The 22,076-nt window shown below is 42.7% G+C and overlaps 2 protein-coding genes and 2 pseudogenes across 2 annotated transcripts in view; all 4 read left to right on the top strand.

Moving 5' to 3' along the window:
* Positions 1–7,137, top strand: part of LOC102853270 — a 246,556-nt pseudogene extending 239,419 nt beyond the window's left edge.
* A 3,288-nt stretch (positions 7,138–10,425) lies between these two features.
* On the top strand, positions 10,426–10,782 carry LOC102875473 (annotated as a pseudogene).
* A 9,812-nt stretch (positions 10,783–20,594) lies between these two features.
* LOC102852852 (histone-lysine N-methyltransferase PRDM9-like) lies at positions 20,595–21,578 on the top strand. Its single transcript, XM_006897399.1, has 2 exons — positions 20,595–20,956; positions 21,125–21,578. The coding sequence occupies exons 1-2, from the start codon at positions 20,595–20,597 to the stop codon at positions 21,576–21,578; spliced, it is 816 nt and encodes a 271-aa protein (XP_006897461.1).
* Positions 21,579–21,949: 371 nt separating this feature from the next.
* The window catches only part of LOC102852446 (zinc finger protein 534-like), a 16,587-nt gene continuing 16,460 nt past the window's right edge, over positions 21,950–22,076 (top strand). Inside the window, exon 1 of the mRNA XM_006897398.1 lies at positions 21,950–21,976. Coding sequence (XP_006897460.1) covers positions 21,950–21,976 — 27 coding nt within the window. The remainder of the gene's footprint in view (positions 21,977–22,076) is intronic.

The raw sequence follows: 22,076 nt of genomic DNA, 5'->3' as shown, positions 1-22,076 counted from the left end.
CCCTTCCTCCTTAGCAATCCATTTTACTGCTGGTTCACGTTGCACCCTTTCAGAATGAACGGCATGACACAGTTCACCAGGTCATGAGTACGATTTTGTCAGTGCTGCTGGTTGATATGTGGGGACAAGGTAGGATTTGCAGGTGGCCAGTCAGTGCCATTTCTCTCCTTTGTGCAGACTGGCAGCGTGAAAAGTAGGGAGTTTCATCTGAAGTTTTAAATTTTGTTCTGAGGCTGGTTGGTGTGGGATTGAGTTAAGGCTTTTGGTGGCCAGAAAGGGTCCCCGACTCCTCCGTATTACTTGGGGGAACCTGTACCTTTAAACTACTAAGTTTGGGTTTGTGGACCCTGTGATCCACACCCCACGATGTCACTTCCTTATTTCAATACTAATTACTTCTACCGTTTGGGTTGATGAAGCTCTATTTTTGTCAGTGTCCAATTAACAGTACACATACTATGCTTTACACTCTATTTTATTTATTTTCTTTATATATTACTTTGCTGTTGAATCAGATCCGACTGGCACAGGAGGAGATTGCCCCTCCTTCTGCAGCAGAGCCTCTGGTGGATTCAAACTGTGGGCCTTTGGGTGTTTGGTTTGTTTTATTTTGTTTGTTTTAAGTTTAATGAAAATTTACAGACTTAGGGTTTCCATTCGTTCATTGTTGCACTTTTCTCCTCGCCCACCCCATCCTCCTAATTCTTGTAAAGTAGAAGAAAACCTTTCTTTCATTGTTGTATACTCTTATTCAAAGGTTTTCATTAAAACTACAGATTATGTCAATATCTTTGTTGGTTTTTTTTCTGGCTCCCTTCCAGAGATGGACGCTGGGAGGATTCATTATCTTCTTCTTTTGTAGGCGTGCAGAAAGGTGAAGATACTTGCTTTGGCTCCTGTGTCATGAGAGAAGATTACAGAGTGGAACCCTGCATTGGAAAATCCTGTTCGTCAGCACAGAGCACATTTTCCTTTATGTAAAATCATCATGTGTTTCAGTTACCTGAAGAAACCATGAAATCACATTGAAGAAGAAGCAGCCAGGTGAGCTCTGGTGGCCTAGTGGTTAAGAAGCTGCACTGCAATCTCAGAGGTGCGTGGTTTGAATCCACTACGTTCTTTGCTGGAGGAGGAGCAATTTCCTCCTGATTTGATGGTACACAGACACACACAATAATAAAATAAAAGAAGCAACCAGATAAAGAATTGTGCTGAGTGTAAAGAAGACAAGAAAACCTTGGTCCACAAGTGACCATGACCAGTTTGGTAGTGAACTGTCATTCCCTGAGAGTCAGAAATCCAAGAGCACTGAGGCTCAACTCCACAGGAGTCAGAAAACCCTCAAAGTAAAGACATTTTATATACATAGTGATGGTGGGAGCATCTACACCCCAGAAGTCAAGTTTTATGGTTCATCAACCAACTCATATGGGAGAGAGACCCTATGTGTGTAGGGAGTGTGGAAAAAGCTTTGTCAAGACGAATAACCTCACTGTCAATCAGTGAATTAACTCTGGGGGAGAAACCATATAAAAGCAGTGAATGTGGTAAAGGCTTCCCCAGGAAGACATTGCTCTGTGTTCATCAGCAAACTCTGACTGGAAAAGCCCTTTGTACATCAGGATTGTGGTGAAGACTTTTTCAGGAGCGAGTTCCTCTTTCTCCGTCAGCAAACTCATACTGGAGAGTAACCCTGTGTGTGCAGAGAGCGAGGAAAAGGCTTCATCAGGGAGAGTCAGTTCACTACCCATCAGTGAACTGAAGCTACACAGAAACCCAATAAATGTGGTCCGTGTGGGAAAGGCTTCACCTGGAGGTCAGAGCTCACAGTCCATGAGCGAATTCACACTGGGGAGAGGCCATATGAGTGCAGGGAGTTTGGGAAAGGCTTCACCAGTAAGAGTAGCCTCAGTGTCCACCTTTGAAGAAAGCGCATTGACAAGAAACCATATAAATGAAGCCATTGTGGGATAGGATTTGTCTGAAAATCTTATCTCACCTTCATTTGCAAACCCACACTGGGGAGAAACCCTTTGTGTGAAGGGAGTGTGGGAAAGGCTTCACGCCGAAGATTGTTCTCCGTCAGCTAACGCACACTGGGAAGGAACCCTGTAAATGTGGTGGGCTTGGTAAAAGCTTCATCAGGAAGACATTGCGTAGGCTTGTTCAGCACACTCCTACTGCAGAGAAACCCTGGTAAACGTGGTGAATGTCTTAAAGGTTTCATGCAGATGACAAAACCTTGCACCACGCTGAACCTGAACAATTTTCTCCTGAAATCCTGTTCCCTAAGAGTGGAAGTCACAGCTCACTCTGCATTAGCCAACAGATGAAACCTTAGAAATACAGTGAATGTAGTAAAGGCTTCTTACAGAAGAGAATTCACTGCCCCCCAGCAGAGTCACACTGGAGAAAAACCGTCTGCGTGCCAAGAGCACGGAGAAGGGTCCATCAGAAAGAATAAACTCACTATCCCTTAATTCAATGCTGAGGAGAAATCCAAAAATGCGGAGAATATAATATAGGTTTCATTCATAAGATTTAAATGCTCGCTCCACCCTGATGGACATATACTGAAGAGAACCACTTATTTTTTTATTATTTTCTGTGTGTGTACCGTCAAATCGGAACTGAGTGGTACAGAAAGAAATTGCCCCTCCTTTTCCGGCAGAGCATCTGGTGGATTCGAACCACACATCGCTGGGTTTGCCGTGCAGCTTCTTGCCACTAAGCTACCAGAGCTCCCCTGAAGAGAACCACTTAATGTGGAGAAGCTTTTGGTCAGGAGAAGTCTCAGTTATTCCCAGGGAAACAGCTACTGGACAGAGAAAAGAAGCCATGTATGTACGCTGAGCATGCTATAGACTTCACGACCGAAGTGAATCTCCTTCAACAGCAAAATCATACTATAGAGAAACTCTGTTTGCAGTGAATTTAGTACAGATGTAACCAAGGTCGTACCTTGTAGTACATTCATGTTTTCACAAAAGGGTAGACTTCCTTTTCATTTAGTGAATGTGAAAGAGCTGAGAATGTTCTAAAACTTTGTTTTATAAGACATAAATGCTCACTACCCCTTCACGTACGTATACTGATGAGGAACCACTTAGTGTGGAAAAGCTTTCGCTCAGAGGGGGATTCTCAGTTATTCCCCAAGGAAACAGCTTCTGGAGAGAGGAGAGAAGCCCTGTGTGTGCTGAGTATGCCACAGGCTTCATCACCAAAGGGAATCTCATTCTCCATCAGCTAAATCGTACTAGAGAAAACCATCTGTTTGCAATGGATTTGGTAAACACTTAACCAGGGTTTTGCCTTGTAGTACATTGAAGATTTCACAAAGAGTAGGTTTCCTTGTCATGTAGTGAATGGGAAAAAGCTTAGAATGTTCTAAAGCTTTCATTTATAAGACATAAATGCTCACTACCCCCCACAGACTTACACTGACGAGAAACCACTTAGTGTGGAAAAGCTTTCTCTCAAGAGGGGGAATCTCAATTATTCCCAAGCAAACAGCTTCTGGAGAGAGGAGAGAAGCTCTCTGTGAATTTGGTACAGACTTGTAGTATATTCAAGATTTCCCAAAGGGTAGATAGACTTCCTTTCATGTAGACAGTCTGGTGCCCAGCAGACGGGATTCAGTAGACATAAGAACGTTCATGGAAGGGGAGCTCTGGTGGGCTCGTGGCAGGGAGCTGCACTTCAATCCCCAAGGCACATGGTTCAAGTCCACCATGTGCTCTGCCGGAGAAGGGAAAATCTCTGGTACCATTCAGATCCGACTTGATGGCACACGATAAATTTGAAGAACACTGACGGAGGAGAAACCCTTTCAGTGCAGGTTGTGTCAACACCTTCATAATAAAAAGCCTGTTGTCCATGAAAGATCTCATAAAGGTGAGACATCATGTAACTTCAGCGACGTGCAGAGACTTTGCATCTGCTTTTACCTTGAATTCACATCAGAGAAAACATGATAGAGAAAATCCAGTAGCTTCCGTCCAGGTGGGAAAACATCCACGGGAAGTCTCATCTCAGCAGCTCTGCGGGAGAAATGTTACCACAGAGATGACGCACAGTGACCCTAGAGATGTGTCCAGTGTCAGCTCTGGCCTCAGTAAACTGCAGTGGACTCTTAACTAACAGGAACGTATATCCTTGCGGGACAGGTCTGTTCTGAGATAACCCTTTGTAATGAACAGAGAATTTATTTACACAGCAGAAAAACCTTGTGAATAAATTAACCTTTAGAATGCCGTCAGTGTCCAATGCAGAGACCGGGCAAGCTCGAAAGATTAATCCTAGGTAACCAGTTTTGCTATAAGGACAGTAGATGATGTTAACAGAAAACATACATGCTCATTAGTTCTATTTTACCAATAAAATGAATAATGTCTATAGAAAATGGTGTCTTTTCTTCTACTTTTCCATAATTTTTGTACTCATGTACTTATAACTTGTTAGTCAAATTTGTGTCTTCTAGGTTGCAACACCCCCATGATACATCTTGAAGGATATGTACATGTACGGCCAAGCACAATCAATAAGAGTGCATCTAAATTCCAAAATCAATCTCCATAATAGTCTATGTGTTTCCTACTGCCAAAGGGGCCCTTTAGAGTAGTGAGAGATCATCTTCACCCTGAAACCCACAGCGTCCCTTTTCAGCAGGAAGTAGCTAAGAGAATACGCCATCCCCTTTTCCTTATGACTCAGGGTGAAGTCTCTCTCAGGGAGGAGTGATAGGGAATGGCAAAGGACACACTGACAAAGAAGATTAATCAGAACTGGCTTTGACAAGCACTGTGGCATTTGGACAAGAACAAACTGGGAGGAGGGTAGAGAGAATAGTGCAACAATGAATGAATGGAAACCCAAAATCTGTAAATGTTTATGAAAATTAACAAAATTATAGAAAAAAAAAAGAATTAAACCTGATGGAAGTTGGAATTGACACACCGGCAGCAGCTGTGAGATGATGAGAGTGAGATTAAAATATTTCCTGATCTAAAAAAAAAATAAAATGACTGCCAGTTGTTGCAAAAAAAAAAATGGTGTATATTCATGCAATTTTTTTTCTTTTTCTCTTGAAAAGCAATGATTCTCTTTAAAGAGTAAAACATTTACACAGTTTTTACTTTTTCAAGTTCCCATGAACTGAAAAGGCTGAATATCAAAATTCATAGTAAACCAATTACTTTTTTCAAACAAAAGATTATTGCTAACTAGAATATTGCTTTATATGTAAAACCACGTAGGAGGTGCTGGGCAAGATAGGGGCCAAATGGAATTGGAGGGACTTAGGGCACTTAATGTTCACTGTGAAAGATTGGCCAAAACCAAGATAGTCTCCCCTACATAGTACCTTGGAGAGGAACGTAGGGAACATTCCCTTGATTTGTGTGAGAAATACATGAGGAGAGCATCAATGAATAATAAAAAAATTACCGTTTTCTCGGATAAATCGTTAACTTGAATCCTGAGTGAATTCCTGCCAGAGTAAAGGAAATGTGTAATAATGAGGACAAAGGTTTTCCTTGTAAGGGTATTGAGAGTGAGCAAATGTTCAGGCTTCTAGCACAGTCTTGCCAAAGCCAGTAATTTTGCTACCTTTATAATATTTGTTCCTGGGGAAATGACAAGTTTTCCCCTTACAGAAATAAAAAGTTCCAGCCTTTGTAGATGTAACGGTTAAAATTACTGGAGCAGGTAACACCTCTTTATTGTAATTCGCCATGTGAAATTGCCTCAATGAATGTGGGAGCTGTATTAGGAAGAACAAAAAGTCCATTACTGTGTGAGCAAGATCAAGTATATCTCTGCTGCTGTATTTATAGGATGATAAAATATATTCATACAGCATTTCTCACGATAGTCTTAGGACTCCCAGATTTCCAAGTGGTACCCTGCAAATAAGGTGCTTGTGGTCCACCAATTGCTTGGGCAGCTTGCTAATACTGTAAAAGCACCTGTGTAGAAGTGGTGGTGTCATAATTATGTCTTGAGTTGGAAATGACCCATAGCCGACACCCCAGCTTATTTTTTTAGAGGCAGTAATTAATATGGGAGGAGACTGCCCATCTGTGGGAAGTGAAATACTAAGATATGTTAAATCAAATGCTTAATCAGGAATTGAAGGAAACAAAATATAAGCTGGAATTCCTCTTGTGACAGATCACAAGAAACAGACATCCTGCAGAGGAGAGGCAGCTAGGTACCCCTCCTGCAAAGGGAGTGTTAAGAGTCTGAACTACTTCCTTCCTGAGCTAATTACAAGGTTGACAATAAAAAGCCAGTTTCATTTAGAAAAGAATTCTCTTCAAATCCACCAGATGCTCTGCTGGAGAAGGAGGGGAATTCTCCTGTACCAGTCAGATCTGATTTGATGGTACACACAAAAAAAAAGAAAAAAAATTCTCTTTAGGATTGACTTTCTGGTGATTCTCAAGAAAGTTTACAGAGAGGCATGGCTTGAGGCTGCTTCAGTCTTTGAGCTGTACACGACTTGCTTCATAATTTTTTTTCTCAATCCTGGTATCCCTGTCTCCTCAACGTCCCTACCTTTAAAGCACTTCTCCCACAGAGCAGCTGGTGGATTTGAACCATCTGCCCTTGGTTGAGCAGCACAGCTCCTTTACCACTAGGCCACCCTAACATGCAATAAGGTGCACAGATGAATTGACATTCCCCTGGGATTCACATGATCTCTCCTCGAACCAGAAAAAAATGTACCTCAAAAGTGCCAAGTAGAAGAGAAGGAAATAGAGTGTCTCCTTTAGACATTATCCTGAGCTTCAGTCCATATTGGAGGCTGCAGTCCTTGACCTTCTGCAGCAAGCGCTTCAGGTCCTCAGTTTCAATGAGCAAGGTTGTGTCATCTGCATAACGCAGGTTGTTGACACTTCCATCAACCCTGATGCCACATTCCTCCTACAGGCCAGCGTCTTTTTTTGGTAAAGATGGAGGATACAGGGAACTGGATAAGTTTCTTTCCTTTCTGGTCTCCTAGCAACGGGGGTGGTGGTGGTGGTGGTGGTGGTGGTGAAGAAGTCCATTGTACGGCAAGTCGGCCGATATGGCGGTTCCTGGGAATCCCTGAGGAAACGGGCGCAGACATTCCCTTGTACGGAGATGTCGTAAAGGCGTTCGAGTTCGCACGACATCAGAAGACCCTTTGCTGCCGAACCGTAGCGGTGAGAGATTACGGATTATTTGCAACTTTTTGGAAATATGCATTTGGGAGAAAATGAAACAAACACACCCCCTACACACACAGGTTGCTGTACATTTTTTTTATTTTGACCTTGAAATTGAGTGACTATATAGGGGGCGTGGCAAAATGTAAATACGGCCGTGCTTCGCGTTCGTAACCATTAAGGTTTCCTGAGTCTCGTCAGGCACCGTAGGCTCAGCATTTGATGTCTGAGAAAGCTGGAAGGTGGTTATAGATGTGCTTGCAACTCTCTGCAACTTGATGTTGTTTGGAAATAACAAACCAAAACACCCTAAACGTGGAAATTTGCATGTTTCCTTATTGACATTGAGCAATAAAGGAAAATGCGTGGATATTGCGTAGTGAGGATCTGAAAGCTCCCGTTGGGACCGCCTTGCAAAGAAGCACACGGTGTCTGTAAGGTCCCAGGTATTTAAAGATCACTCTGCTTTGCCAGGCTTGGAGGTGGAGTTTTTCCACTAATGCAATGTCTTTGGTTCAGAATTTAATTGATACTGTAAAGTTGGAGCCCGGGAATAGACATCAGAGGGTGGAAATCTGGTCCAGGTTTTGTTCTAATATTGTAGTGATGGGACATCGGTGTCTTTGCTCCAGAGAATTAGGAACACGAAGCTTCGGAAAATCAGAAGTTCTGGAATCTTGGCCGATGGGTCCGAGGGCTCTTATCAGATTACTACGGGGTGTCTGGCCACCTCCTGTAACTTCAGAAAAAAAGGAGAGAGAATAAATAAACCATTCACAATTTGACTTTTATTAGAGAAATGCCGAAATCTTTTGTTGTTGGAATTGGTTAATAGAAAATAGGCCAGGGGAGTGATGCAGTCTAGCTTGACTTCATTCGCATTTGAGGTTTGGATGTTAGCTGGAGCAGTTCCCCGTTGTTGGCGGAATTGATAAAGGTCAGACTTGGGCATCCTCATACTGGCCTCCCTCTTTTAAGAGAGGTTACAGGATTCGTGATACTGTCTTTTCTAGGGACAGCAACCATGGGAGACTGAGATTTCTGAAGAGGAGTTAGAACTTCTCAAGATAAGACTAAGTGTATCCCAGGTGCAGGTGCTGGTAATAACTGAAGAACAGAAGATGGTTACAACCCAGATGACTTTTGCTGTGCTTTATGCTTTCGTTGGTAAAGATGAACTAGGGAGGAAGGGCTGGCATGTTTATTTTACTTGCCGTTTGAACGTCTGTTGTCTTTCTCCTATGCCTAAGGTTTCAAAGACAGAAATGATTTGGAGAGATTGTAGTATGACACCTCTCGGCAAGAGAGATGGTCAGGTAAGTCTATACTTTATAAAACTGTGTTCTTTTAATAACATTTTTTTACAGTTTGGCTTGTTTATATTATTATATTTTTACCAATAGTGTGCTGGGAACATTAAGCTTGATAATCGGTGAGCTCCACCAAACACTGTCCACCATGGGGTAACCATTATTACATTTGACACATCAGTGTCACAATATTTGGCATCGCAGTACTTAGCCTTATTCCTCTTTGAGATGATCAAACGATTTGGGAAACAGCCAAATATGAATTTCTCCATTACATATTCTCTAAATTTGCTTTTATTCCAATTTTCTTTACAATTGGCCTTATTTTTACTCTTGCATGTTTTTTAGTGTACAGTCCTTTATTCTTCTTTAAAAAAGCAACAACAAGGGGAGCTCTGGTGGCCTAGTGGCAAGAAGCTGCGCTGCAATCCCAGAGGAACACGGTTCGAATCCACCAGATGCTCTGCCGGAGGAGGAGCAATAGCCTCCTGTACCAGTCAGATCTGATTTGACGGTACACACACACAAAATAATAATAATTTGGGCACCGCGGCCCGACCCGTGTCCACGCGGTCCGGCGCGTGCCCGGGCGACGGAGGCGAGCGGCCCCACCCGGGGCGGGGCGGGCAGGACCACGGGGCTGGGAGCTGGGGTGGGGGGGAGGAGGGGACCCTCCCCCCTGCTGTCCTCATCACTCCCTGAGCTCTGGCCTCCCCAGCTGGAAGGCCGTGTGGGGTAGTGGAAGGAGCATTGCATCTCCTGTTATAAATGGTGTTTTGAACTGTGGTATCCAGAAGTGAGGTCAATATTCCATGTTTAAACAGAAGAAAAGAGGTGCTGAGGTGGAAGGGGTCTGCAGTTTCTCTGGAGAACAACTCCAGTTGGTGATCCTGGTCACTGAGAGGCCATCCCATGGACCAATGAGGATGATAGAATTTAAGAGAGGCAGCTGCAATCAGAGTAAAGAGAAAAAGAAGTGAGCCGAGAAGGTGTGACCTTAGTATGAACAAGAAAGAAGATCTAGAAGGCAGTACGTTCTTTGAACCCAGGTACCTGAGCTGGGAAACTCCCCAGCCAAGACACATGCACAAAATAAGCCTACCCCTGGAGTTACCATCCTCAGTTTGGACTTCAGTCTTCTAAATTGTGATAATACATTTCTGTTTGTTAAAGCCAACTCCTTTTCATATCCCTGTTATTGGAGCACTGGATAACTAACACACTGGGCTACTAAAGTCCATTTTATAGACAATTTTAGTTATCAACCCACTCCCATAAAACATATAATATTAAAAATTTGAGGTACATGCAGTGGTTCCTAACAACAAAAAGGTACCTACTTTGCAACATGTAACAAAACAATTTCAGTACTTCTTATTGCTACCTTAAGGATGTTTTCTTCTATCTGAACGTACTTCTACCATGTTTTTATGCTTCCTTTCTCATCATAAATATGCGTGACATACTATATATGAAGATAATCCTTTGATGTTACTTATGAACCATATCTATTTTATCTTAATGTACAAATTCAACTTAAATAGATTTAGGATGAGAATTAGTCTGTAATACAGAGAACACCTGTATAGTAAAAAAAAAATAATAATAATTAAAAAAAATAAAAAAGCAACAACAAAACAAAAATAACTCATGCAAATAGAAGTGTGAAGGGGAAGAAGTGATTGTTAAAGTCCACTCTGCCCCTGTGAACAAAGCAGCCATAAACATGAGTGTGGTGCATATAACTCTTGTATTTTTTTTGACACGTGTGCAAGGAGCCTTTAATGTGGTAATAGCCTGTGAGTTATTATACTTATCTTAGGGTTCTCACTAAAGAGCCTGCTCACCTCAAAGTGTTGAGCTTTATTCATCTTTGAGATCATCAAATGGTTCATTGTGGATTTGAGACCGCAGCCGGCACCATGAGCCTCCTCAACAAGCCCAAGAGTGAGATGACCCCGGAGGAGCTGCAGAAGCGAGAGGAGGAGGAGTTTAACACAGGCCCGCTCTCCGTGCTCACTCAGTCGGTCAAGAACAACACGCAAGTGCTCATCAACTGTCGAAACAACAAGAAGCTCCTGGGCCGTGTGAAGGCCTTCGACAGGCACTGCAACATGGTGCTGGAGAACGTGAAGGAGATGTGGACCGAGGTCCCCAAGAGTGGCAAGGGCAAGAAGAAGTCCAAACCCGTCAACAAGGACCGCTACATCTCTAAGATGTTCCTGCGTGGGGACTCAGTCATTGTGGTCCTCAGGAACCCCCTCATCGCCGGCAAGTAGGGCCACCCCTGTCCCTACAGCCCTGTCCCACAGCCACCTCCTGCCGCCCCAGAAGACCTCTCCCGTACTGGGAATAATAAAGTCCCTGTGTGGTGGGTTTTTTTTACTTAAAAAAAAAAAAATGGTTCATTGTTCGCTTCTTTCCTCGAAATTCAGAAAATTGATAATCACTTGCGTGAGCATTCACAAACTGGATATAGAGAGTGGAAGAATGCTCTAAATATTATTTGCTGTGATAAATGATGGTCTTTAGGATAGATTGTAATCCACACATGTAATCCCTGTATCTCAGCATCAAGAAGGCAAAGATCCTCACCACAGGCCCAGCAGTCAGCATCAGGATAGGTGGAGAACTCTTCTGGTGCACTTAACCCTTTAGAAGTCAGAGACTCAGAAAATTGCTCACAAGGATTAGCTCTTAGAGCTGGAGCTAGGCTGTTTTCAACCCCCACTCCCCCCTGAAGGTCCCTCGATTTCAAGGGTGTCAGGTGTTCCTGGAACATTTTCTTTTCTTTCTTTTGGAACATTTTCTTGTACTGCCAACCTCTTCTTGTCACTAACCCTTCAGAGATCTTCACAGAATGGCATATGGGCTGAGTTTTTTGTTGATTTCTTAACCTTTTTTCAGCAACCTATATTCCAAATAACCCCTCCCCAAAATATGACAATAGAAATTTCTTTTTTTTTTAAATAAAATGTTATTTTTTTTTAATGTGTGTACCATCAAATTGGATCTGACTGGTACAGGAGGCGATTGTTCCTCCTTCAGCAGAGCATCTGGTGGATTTGAACCACACACCTCTTGGATTGCAGTACACTTTCCTGCCACTAGGCCACCAGAGCTCGCTGTAAAATGTTATTTTTATTGACTGTTTACAGGGAAGTTTTTTCATTCATTCATTATTGCACATCTTAACCTCCTCTCCCTCTGTTCCCCCTCCCCCAGTTCACTTTTTTTAACATTTATTCATTGTTCCATGACAAATAGAAATTTCTTGTGTATTATTAACACAATAATAATAAAGTAAAGGTATGAAGGAAACATGTTCAGGGCAGCATTCCCTGAGTGGGTGAATGAATTACCACTGGTGAAGAATAAAGGCTTGATTCCAAGCTTGGATATCTTGGCCGCAGTCTTCTGTCATATCAGGGGCTACTTCAGGCTGACCATGAGGCTTGCCGGGTTTCAATCGAGTTTCCTTGCAGAGGTGAACCGGGAACACAGGCCTAGCATATCACCATTTGCTTATCTCAACTTTACCTTCTTTTCTTCTAGTCTTGAATTTCCCTGACCATCTCTTCACCCTGAGATGAACACTCTTACATAGTACCATGTCTCCAAATCTTTTTATGTCCTTAAAGCTTCAGCCACTTTCAGTCAGAAACAGAGTGACCAGTTTATTGAGATACCCCCTTAATTCTCCCAAAGAATGCACATTGAACTAGACAAGATGAGCTAACCCATTTTCAAAATTAATTTCATAACCCCCCACCCCCTTTAAAGACTGAGTCATGGAACAGCTATTATTTCGTGAAAGTGGAGGCCACTGTGAAGTGGGCGGTTTCCTTCGTTGTCTTCTTGTTGTCAGTCGACCCATAGCTGACTCTGTGGTGGATTTCAGAGGCAGGAGATTGCAGGGGAGGAGACTGCCCTCGTTCTCCCATGAAGCGGTGACTGGATTCAATCTTCTGACATCAGCTTCTTAGCATTAGGTCATCAGAGTGGTATAAGGAAATGTGTTCCCTTATACCACTGGACCTGGACCCCTAGGAGTCCTGATGGGAAACGCCCACCTTCCTTCTAAAGCAAACACAGTGAAAGACTTTTGCTGAACCTTACTAGAGGGTGTGTGTGTGTGTGTGTGTGAGAGAGAGAGAGAGAGAGAGAGAGAGAGAGAGAAAGAAAGAAAGAAAGAGAAAATGCCTTAGTTGGCAGGACTAAGAGAGCTCTGTAACACTTTCCTACAACAAGAAAGCTGAAAGGCCTGCAAGTACACATCATAAGCTGTTTTTCCTCTTTTAACAGAGATGACAGGATTTGTGTATTGTCTTTTCCAGGGACACTCTCCATGGGAGACTGAGATTTCTCAATAGGAATTAGAGCTTATCATGAAAATACGGAGCATCCCAGTTGCTGGGAATATTCCAAGAAGAGAAGAAGATGGTGAAGGGTCAGGTGACTTTTGCTTTGTTTTATGCTTACCTTGGTATCCTGCTTGCATGATGGGAGATTTGGCACACGCACAGAGTTTACCCTAAAAGTTGAAAAGTAGAAACTAGGGAGAAATAAACTTTAATGGTTCAGTGTTGTGCTTTCATCCAAAAGGCAGGCAGTTTGAATCATCTGGTGCCTCCTTCAGAGAAGGATGTCCAGTTTTCCCCCCCAAGGGATTTAAGAAGCTCTGGTGGCCTAGAGGTATTGCCTGCCCTGTGATATCTATGCATGTTGTTATGTGCCATCCCGTTACTTGTGCCTCAGAGCGACCCTATGTACAAGAGCCCTAAACGCTGCTCTATCTTGTGCCAACCTTGTCGTCTCTTTTTTTTTATTTTTTATTTTTTTTAACCTCGTCGTCTCAAACACATTCACTCTCACCACCCCAGTCACTGAATCGGTCCATCTAATTGAAGGTCTTCCTCTCTTGAGCTGCCTCTCCACTCTCCCAAACATGACGTCCCTCTCCAAGGACCAGTCCCTCCTTGCAACATGCCTAAAGTATGTCAGACGAAGCTTCAGAACCCTTGACTCTGGGGAACATTCTGGATTCACCCTCTCCAGGGCTAACCTGTTTGTTCTCCTAGCAGTCCATGGTGTATTTAACACTCTTCTCCAGCACCACAGCTCAAAGGCATCAATTCACTTTCTATCATCCCTATTCATTGTCCAACTCTCCGACACATAGCACCTAATTGCAAAGACTATAGCCTGGATCAGGCGCACCTTAGTCTCCAGCCTGACGCCGTTGCTCTTTAGTACTCTTGAGAGGTCTATGCATATTGTAGAAATTGTGTAGTAGACTATGAAATTTAACTGTAGGCCAGTCACATCTACCCTGCAAATTTGATGTTTGAGACCCACCATCAGGGGATTGGTTCGTTCATCTCCACGTCATCAAATTGATAAGAAGTTTGTCCATATCAGTAGTCAATTCCACAGAGCTTTGTAAAACAGAGAGAAATAAGAAGAGAGGGAGAGATTTGACGGTACACACATAATATAAATAAATAAAAATTTTAAAAAAAAAGAAGAAGAGAGGGAGAGAGAAGGGAGGAAAGAAACCTCCTCAAAGTCGTGACCCCAGGAGATGTCTAGGGGCTCAGTGGCAGTGACAGCAGGTCTGGAAGGGGTCCCAGAGAGAGTTGATGGCTCCAGTCCCATCAGAAGCCAGGGGCAGAGCACGTGGCGACAACCAAGATCTACTCTGTTCTTTAGTAAACCATTTGAAAACCTCGGGACGGTCTCTGTGGTTATCACAGTGGATTAACAAACCAAACCAAGGAGTGCTGTGAAAGGGACAGGTATTTTGGAAGTGGGGACAAAAATTGTGTGTCGAGACAGATCCCCAGAATCCTTGAAAACAGACATATTCCAACACTGCTACTGTTAACGGCCTTTCCGCATATTTGCTTTTCACAATTATAGGAGGTAACATTGTTACCTGTTGTTATAGTAGAATGCCATTTGTGGACTGTGCATACACTTCGGTTGTTGTGTCTGTAAAGATCTGAAGTTTCGAATAATAACAAATTGAACAGATAATAAAACAACTTACAAAAAAAATCTGAAGTTTCTAGCTTACAAAAATAACATGAATTTTGTGCATTTTAGAAATTCCTTAGTCACCCGTTTGTGAGCCTAAGTAGGTGCTAGGAGTTCCATATGCTCATCACAAAGGATTAATGAATTTGAAATGAACAGAAGCAGAGACTGCTGTAAAGAGACACCTATGTCAGAATTGGTAAAAAAAAGTGTAGGTAGAGACAGAGTCTGAAAATCCTTGAAAGTCTGGCATATTCTCACAGAGCTACTGTTACTAAAGTACTCTTCTGCACTCACCCATTTCACAATATTCAGGACATAATGTTTCTGTTAATGTAGTTAAATGTATATTTGTGGAATACACACACACACACACACACACACGCAAACACACACAGATGCATGTACATCTCTTATGTCTGTACGAACAGGAAAAGTTTCTAGCTTGTAAAGATACGCATTTCCGTTTTGAGCAGCTTACAAAATTCTACTCTTTTTTTTTAAATTTTATTAGTTTTAATGAACATTTACAGAGATTTGGGGTTTTCATTCATTCAGTGTTGCACTGTTTTCTCTACCCTCCTCCCCAGTTCGTTCTTCTTTTTTTTCCCCCCTTGAATGTCTGTTTTAATTGTCCAATTGCCACAGTGCTTGTCAAAGCAAATCTCCTTTGTCAGTGTGTCCTTTGCCATTCCCTATCACTCCTCCTTGAGAGAGACTTCACCCTAATTCATAAGGATATTCTAACGGAGTTACTGTTAATAAAGTACTCTTCTGCACTCACCCATTTCACAATATTCAGGAGATAATGTTTCTGTTAATGTAGTTAAATGTATATTTGTGGAATACACACACACACACATACATCTCTTATGTCTGTACGAACAGGAAAAGTTTCTAGCTTGTAAAGATACGCATTTCAGTTTTGAGCACTTTACAAAATTCTACTCTTATGAGTGGCATATTTTGGAATACTGAATTGAAAGAGCTTCTGTTTTTTCTCTCAGATATCTCCAACAAAGCAAGTTGTATACATAGACACAGCAGGCTTTTCCAAGAAACTGGAGTTAACAGCTTTTTTCACACTTTATTCATACCCTGAGTGGAAAATACTTGATTAAACAGGGTCCTCTTATTCTGACAGGAAGCACTGACATTCAGTGACGTGGTTGTGAAGTTCACTTGGGAAGAATGGGGGCTTCTGGACCCTGCTCAGAAGGCCCTGTACCGGGACGTGATGCTGGAGAACTACAGAAACCTGGTGTCCATCGGTGAGGACAGCTCTCCTGTCATGCACCTTTCCTCTCCCCGCTGCTGTGTCTGTGTGCTCTGAATTGGGAGATTCTCGATCTACTTCTGGCCCTAGATTAGTGGGTTATCATCTTTCAACTCCTAACAGAAAACCCTTTGCTTTGTACCTCTGAAAGTTTTCTTTTTCCATTTGTGCATTCATTTAAAAATGATCACCGTTCTGGTGTGTCTAAGATTGTCTGCTTTCCCACGAACAGGGTATCAACGTAAGACACCTCATACGCTCCCCAGGTTGGAAGGAGGTGAACAATCATGGATTAAGTTGCCTGAACACCACAGTGAAAACTTTCCAGGTGAGTGAGAGAGTAGCAGTGGGAGGAGAAGGCTTTGTACTTTTCACACAAGTAAAAGAAGGCATCACATATATAAGGATGTCTAAGGATTGAGGTTGTTAACAGTTACAGCTTGCTCAGATCCACACTCAACACTCTTGGCACAAGCAGTTAGTAAATCAAAAGACGAATTGCATTAGGTAAATCTGCTGTCAGGGACCTGTCCAGAGTGCTGAGAAGCAATAATATCAGTCTAGACACTAAGGTGTTTTTTGTTGTTTTTTTTTAACTTTTATTGTATTGTTTTTACGTGTACCATCAGATCAGATCTGACTGGTACAGGAGGAGATTGCCCCCTCCTTCTCCAGCAGAGCATCTGGTGGATTTGAACTGCATACCTCTGGGATTGCAATTCAGCATCTTGCCACTAGGCCACCAGAGCTCCCCAACACTAAGGTGTTTTGATCCAGTCCATAGTCTTTGCAATTACTTGCTATATATCAGAGAGCTGGACAATGACTTAAGGTTTATAGAAGAAAAATTGATGCCTTTGATTTGTGGTGCTGAAGAAGAGTCTTGGACATACCTTGGACCGCCAAGAGAACAAACAAGTCTCTCTTGGAGAGGGTGAAACCAACTTTCAACTTGGTGGCTATGATTTTGAAGTTCTTTCTCATATATTTTGGGCATGTGGCCAGTAGGGATTGATCCTTGGAGAAGGACATTATTCTCAGAAGGGTGGAGGGAGAACACAGGAGAGGAAGACCCCAGATGAGATGGATTGATACAGTGACTGGAGCGATGAGGTAGGTGTGCTAGAGTCAGTGAGACTGGCTCAGGACAGGGCAGGCTTCAGAGCTGTTGTGTATAGCGTCACTGTGAGTTGCAGGTGACTTAACGGCACATAATAACAACAAGAAGGATAAATCTAAAATACTTTTACATACCCCTCCTCCCTGTGAGACCTCTTTCTTTCTTTTTTTTTTTCAAATTATTTTTGTGTGCGCATACCGTCAAATCAGATCTGACTGGTACAGGAGGAGATTGTCCCTCCTTCCCCAGCAGAGCATCTGGTGGATTCAAACTGTGCGCCTCTAGGAGAGACCTCTTTCTTTCTAGGACTTAAGAGAAATACATACTCTTTTCCTTCTGAGGTCAGATCTTTTTATTTGTCTACATTGTTGTATTTTTGGTTTCATCATTTCATTCTTTCTAGGTTTGTAAATCTTCCCCTTCCTCTTATCCTTCCCCTCCCTTGCTATAAAATTCCACCCTCTGAATTCTCCGTCCTCCTTGTCCTGATGATTCAGCACTTTCTTCCACTCTTGAGGAGCATAGATTTCCCATCCTTGCATGCACCCCCAGAAGCCCAGGTGACTGAGTCCGTTACCCATCAGCCTGCCAACTCAAAATCAGCAGTTCAAAGCCTCCCGGTACTCCACAGACCAAAGAGGGGTTGTCCGTAAAGCTTTGCAGCCTCGGGAAACTAGTGAGGGTCTCATAAGTCGGAACCACATTCAGTGCAGTGAGTTCTAGTTGGACGTTGCAAATCTCACTGACTGTTGTGCCCCTGTAGCGCAGTGGTCTCTCCCTGTGCTGTCTGTCATCTCCTTCCTTAGCTTCTTTGTCCCCTACTCAGAGGTTCTCTAAAGGTTCAGATCCCAGTGAGAAAGGGCCTCGTGGTACCTAATTCCCCCCATGCTTTCATTTATCATCTATTTTTCCTAATGAACTTATTTTGTTTCATGTTGCAGACCGAGGGTCCCAAAGAATGGAATAATTTTATAATTATTAATAATATGGCAAACAGCCAGGAATGTGATAGAGCAGAGAGCATAAACCAGGGGGCCAGCAGTTCTCCACTGAAGACCCCAAGCCAAGCTTCTCTGTGTCTTTATTGAAAATTATCAGGAAGTAAATCACAAAGAGAATTCAATGCAAATGAAGCCAAGCTCTTTCTATTGAAAACCTTCTGCTTGACTCAGGAAGGAGGGGTTCACAAATGGAAGAATTTGGTTTACCCTTAACTATTAACCTTGATGCCTCAGGGTGAACTCTAGCTCAGGAAGTAGCACTCCCTCTGTAGGGGGCCCCTAGCTGTCTCCTGTCTGCAGGGAACAAACAGCTCATTTTTTAGGATCTGCCACAAGAGAAATCCTAACTTATAAACCTGTAATTCCTTCAATTCCTGAACAAGGGTTTTCATATAATATTTGGTATAAAGTTTGGCTTCCCATAGTTTCATTTTTTTAGAAAAAGAAAAATGTTGTGATTTGTGTTTTCATACTTGCTCTGCTTTGTCTTTAAATTTTTCTTCATGCCAATTAGTTTGTCTTGCCTGGTATTTACTTGTCTCTGTGTAAGGTTTCATGGAGTGAATGTATCGATTCTCAACCAGTTAAGATCAGGTGGACATACTACCTCTAATTGGTGTGTGTCATAAACTGACCTTTATGTTACATTCTTAGCAGGAAGCAATGGTGGCCTAGTGGGTAAAGAGTTGTGCTTGAAATCCCAAGGCAAGCAGTTCAAACACAGCTGGTGTTCACAGGCAAAGATGGACAGTCTGCTTCCATGTGACTCACCTCATGTGAAAGTCCAGCAGACGGTCAGCAGTGAGGCATTTCCAGCTGGATGCCAATGAGTCCTGTTTTAGAAACCATCAAACCTGTGTCCCTAAAAAAGCAAACACAATCCCAAAGGCGCATGGTTCGAATCCACCAGATGCTCTGCCGGGAAAAGGAGGGACAATCTCCTCCTGCACCAGTCAGATCTGATTTGATGGTACACGCACACAAAAATAATAATAATTAAAAAAAAAAAAGCAAACAAAGAAACAAAATCTGTGTTCCTGGGCCCATACATTTTCTTTTCTTTTTTTTTGTATTTGTTTTTTTTATTTTGGGTTTTTTTTGTCATACATTTTCTTATCTCATTCCTCCTCAGCCAAGCTCATGGCCATCAGCTGACTTCCAGTGTGTTTCTGAGGCTGTAAATCCCACTGGAAAATATTGCCCAAATTCCTCAGAACCGGAAGTAGCCTCAGATTGCAGAGCAACTTCCTCCAGCCCCCTTACTTATTCCTACACTTACTGCTTTTACCCCTTCGCATGTGTTTTTTCTAATCAGAGTACCACTAACAATTGGTGTAATGTTTTATTTTTTAACTCATATCTAACTATTAGATATCAGTTGTTTTAATTATTTTCCAATCAAACATTCTTCTAAGTGGTACAGCACTGGTCTGTCCTTTTGCTATACCGAGGTAACTCATGGTTGCTGTGATGCTAAACACTGTGACACTGATGTGTCAGATGCGAGAATGGATGGTGACCCATGGTGGACAGTGTTGGGTGGAGCTCCCTGATGCAAACAAGCTTGGAAGCAGGAGTGGCATCCACTTCCGAAATACGTTGCCTCCGGAAACTCTATGAACTTAGAAAAATGATGAAAGTCATGCATGTTCAGAATTTTCCTTTTTGAGTCTCTATGAGTTATCTGCGACTGGGTGGACCGTAACAGCAACAACAATTCTAACTATTGTTGTTACTTTGTGCCATCAAGCCGGAAGTGAGTCAGTCCTGATCCTTCAGTGGGTTTTCAGAGGCTGTTAGTCACATAAGAGGGAAATTGCTCATACTTAATACTGCAGAGCAGCTGGTAGATTTATATTCATGCCCCTGATAATTGCAACCCACCTTCCTACCACTAGGGTAAAAAACATACTCATTGACATTTCAAATTATGTCCCTTTCCTTTTCTTTTCTTCCTTCCCTCCCTCCCTTCCTTCTTTCCTCCCTCCCTCCCTCCTTCCCTTCCTTCCTTTCTTTCCTTTCTCCCTTCCTTCCACCCTCCCTCCCTCCCTTTTTTCCTTTTGTCCCTCTTAGTATTTGTCCTTTTGTGACTGACATATTTCACTCAGCATCATGTCCTCCAGGGTTATCCACTTAGCATAATAGTTCACAAGTTCCTTGTTTTTCAGTGCTACATTGTATTCCATTGTGTGACTGTACCAGAGCTTCTGTATCCATTCATTCTTTGATGGACACTTGGGTTGTTTCCAGCTCTTTGCTATTTTGAACAAAGCTGCAATAAACATGGATGTGCTTTTTTTTCCCCCCTGGCTCCATTGCAAATCTGCTAGTGGAAATTCATTATTGTCTTCTTTCCTAGAAGTCCAGAATGCTGGCGATCGCCCACTTGGCCTCTTGTCTAGTGAACGAAGATTATACTCTCTGGAGTTCTGCAGTAACCTTAATTCATTGAAAAGTACTGATCATCCCTACAGAACTCATTTTCATTACGTGGATTATCATGGTCTATTTGAGTTATGTGATAAAACTGTGAAATCAAATGTAACATTACCAGCAGTCCACCAGAGAAGCAGCTATCACATAAAGCACTCTGCTGAGCTTAACAGAGACAAGGAAACGTTGCACCTCAGTGACGGTGACCGACTTTGGAGTGACATGATTTTCCCTGAATGTCAGAAATCCCATAGCACTAAGGCCAAACTTCACAGCACTCAGGCATCTCAGAAAATAAGGAAATCCCACGTATGTGGTGACTGTGGGAAAAGCTTCACCAGGCAGTCTTCTCTTACTGAACATCAGCGAACTCACACTGGGGAGAAACCCTTTGTGTGCAGGGAGTGTGGGAAAGGCTTCACCAAGAAAAGTAACCTCACTCTTCACCAGCAAACTCACACTGGGGAGAAACCGTACGTGTGCAGGGAGTGTGGGAAAAGGTTTGTTACAAAGAGCAACCTCACTGTCCATCAGCAAACTCACACTGGAGAGAAACCGTATGTGTGCAGTGAGTGTGGGAAAGGGTTCACCAAGAAGAGTCACCTCACTGTCCACCAGCGAACTCACACTGGGGAGAAACCCTATGTATGTGGGGAGTGTGGGAAAGGTTTTATTACAAAGAGTAACCTCACTGTCCATCAGCAAAGTCAGTCCGGAGAGAAGCCGTATGTGTGTGGGGAGTGTGGAAAAAGTTTCAGGCAGAAGGGAGATTTGATTATTCATAAGCGCACTCATACTGGAGAGAAACCGTATAAATGCAGTGAATGTGGTAAAGATTTCATTCGGAAGTCCATACTCACCATCCATCAGCGCATTCACACTGGAGAGAAACCTTATATATGCAGGGAATGTGGGAAAGGCTTCATCAAAATGCACGGCCTTACGCTCCATCAGAGGACACACATGAGAGAGAAACCTTATCAGTGTGGTGAATGTGGGAAAGGATTCATCCAGAAAGCAAAGCTCACTATCCACCAGCAAACACATGCTGGAGAGAAGCCCCATACATGCTCTAAGTGTGGAAAAGGTTTCAGTCAGAAGGGAAATCTCACTTCTCATGAGCACACTCACAGTGAAGAGAAACGTTATATTGGCAGTGAATTTGGTATGGATTTCAGCCAAGACGTTATTCCTGATGCCACATAAGAGATTTCAGACAGATAAGACTTCTTCGTGTAGAGATGTAGACAATCTGATGATCAGAGTCAAGGCTCAGTAGATTTTCAGAAAGTTCACAGCTAAGACACCCTTTCAGTGCAGATTGCGTCAGAAAATCTTCAAGGTAAAGCAAGACCTTATTATGCATGAAATAACTCAGACAAGTGAGACATGTAGCTGCCAGGAGTGTGGACAGATTTTTTGCCTCTGTTTCTCCCATTCTTTCACATCAAAGAAAACACAAGAGAGAAATACATAGATTCTGTCCAAGAGGAGAACCCTTCCACAGGAAGTCTCACCTCACCACATAACCGTGCTGCCAGCAGGAAAAAAACCTTGTTAACACACTGACTGTGCAGATGCATCCAGATGCTGCCGTGACCTCGGTAAACATCAGTGGGCTACTAACAAACATATCCTTGAGAAGCCCTTGGAGGTAACAGAATTGATCCTGCACAGAAACCGTGAGCTATGAGAAGGAACTGT

Source organism: Elephantulus edwardii, unplaced genomic scaffold (assembly GCF_000299155.1).
Source record: "Elephantulus edwardii isolate Elephantulus edwardi_28Jun2011 unplaced genomic scaffold, EleEdw1.0 scaffold00208, whole genome shotgun sequence".
Classification (NCBI taxonomy): domain Eukaryota; kingdom Metazoa; phylum Chordata; class Mammalia; order Macroscelidea; family Macroscelididae; genus Elephantulus; species Elephantulus edwardii.
The sequence above is the reverse complement of the archived record's forward strand: the minus strand, read 5'-3'. Positions and strand labels throughout refer to the sequence as shown.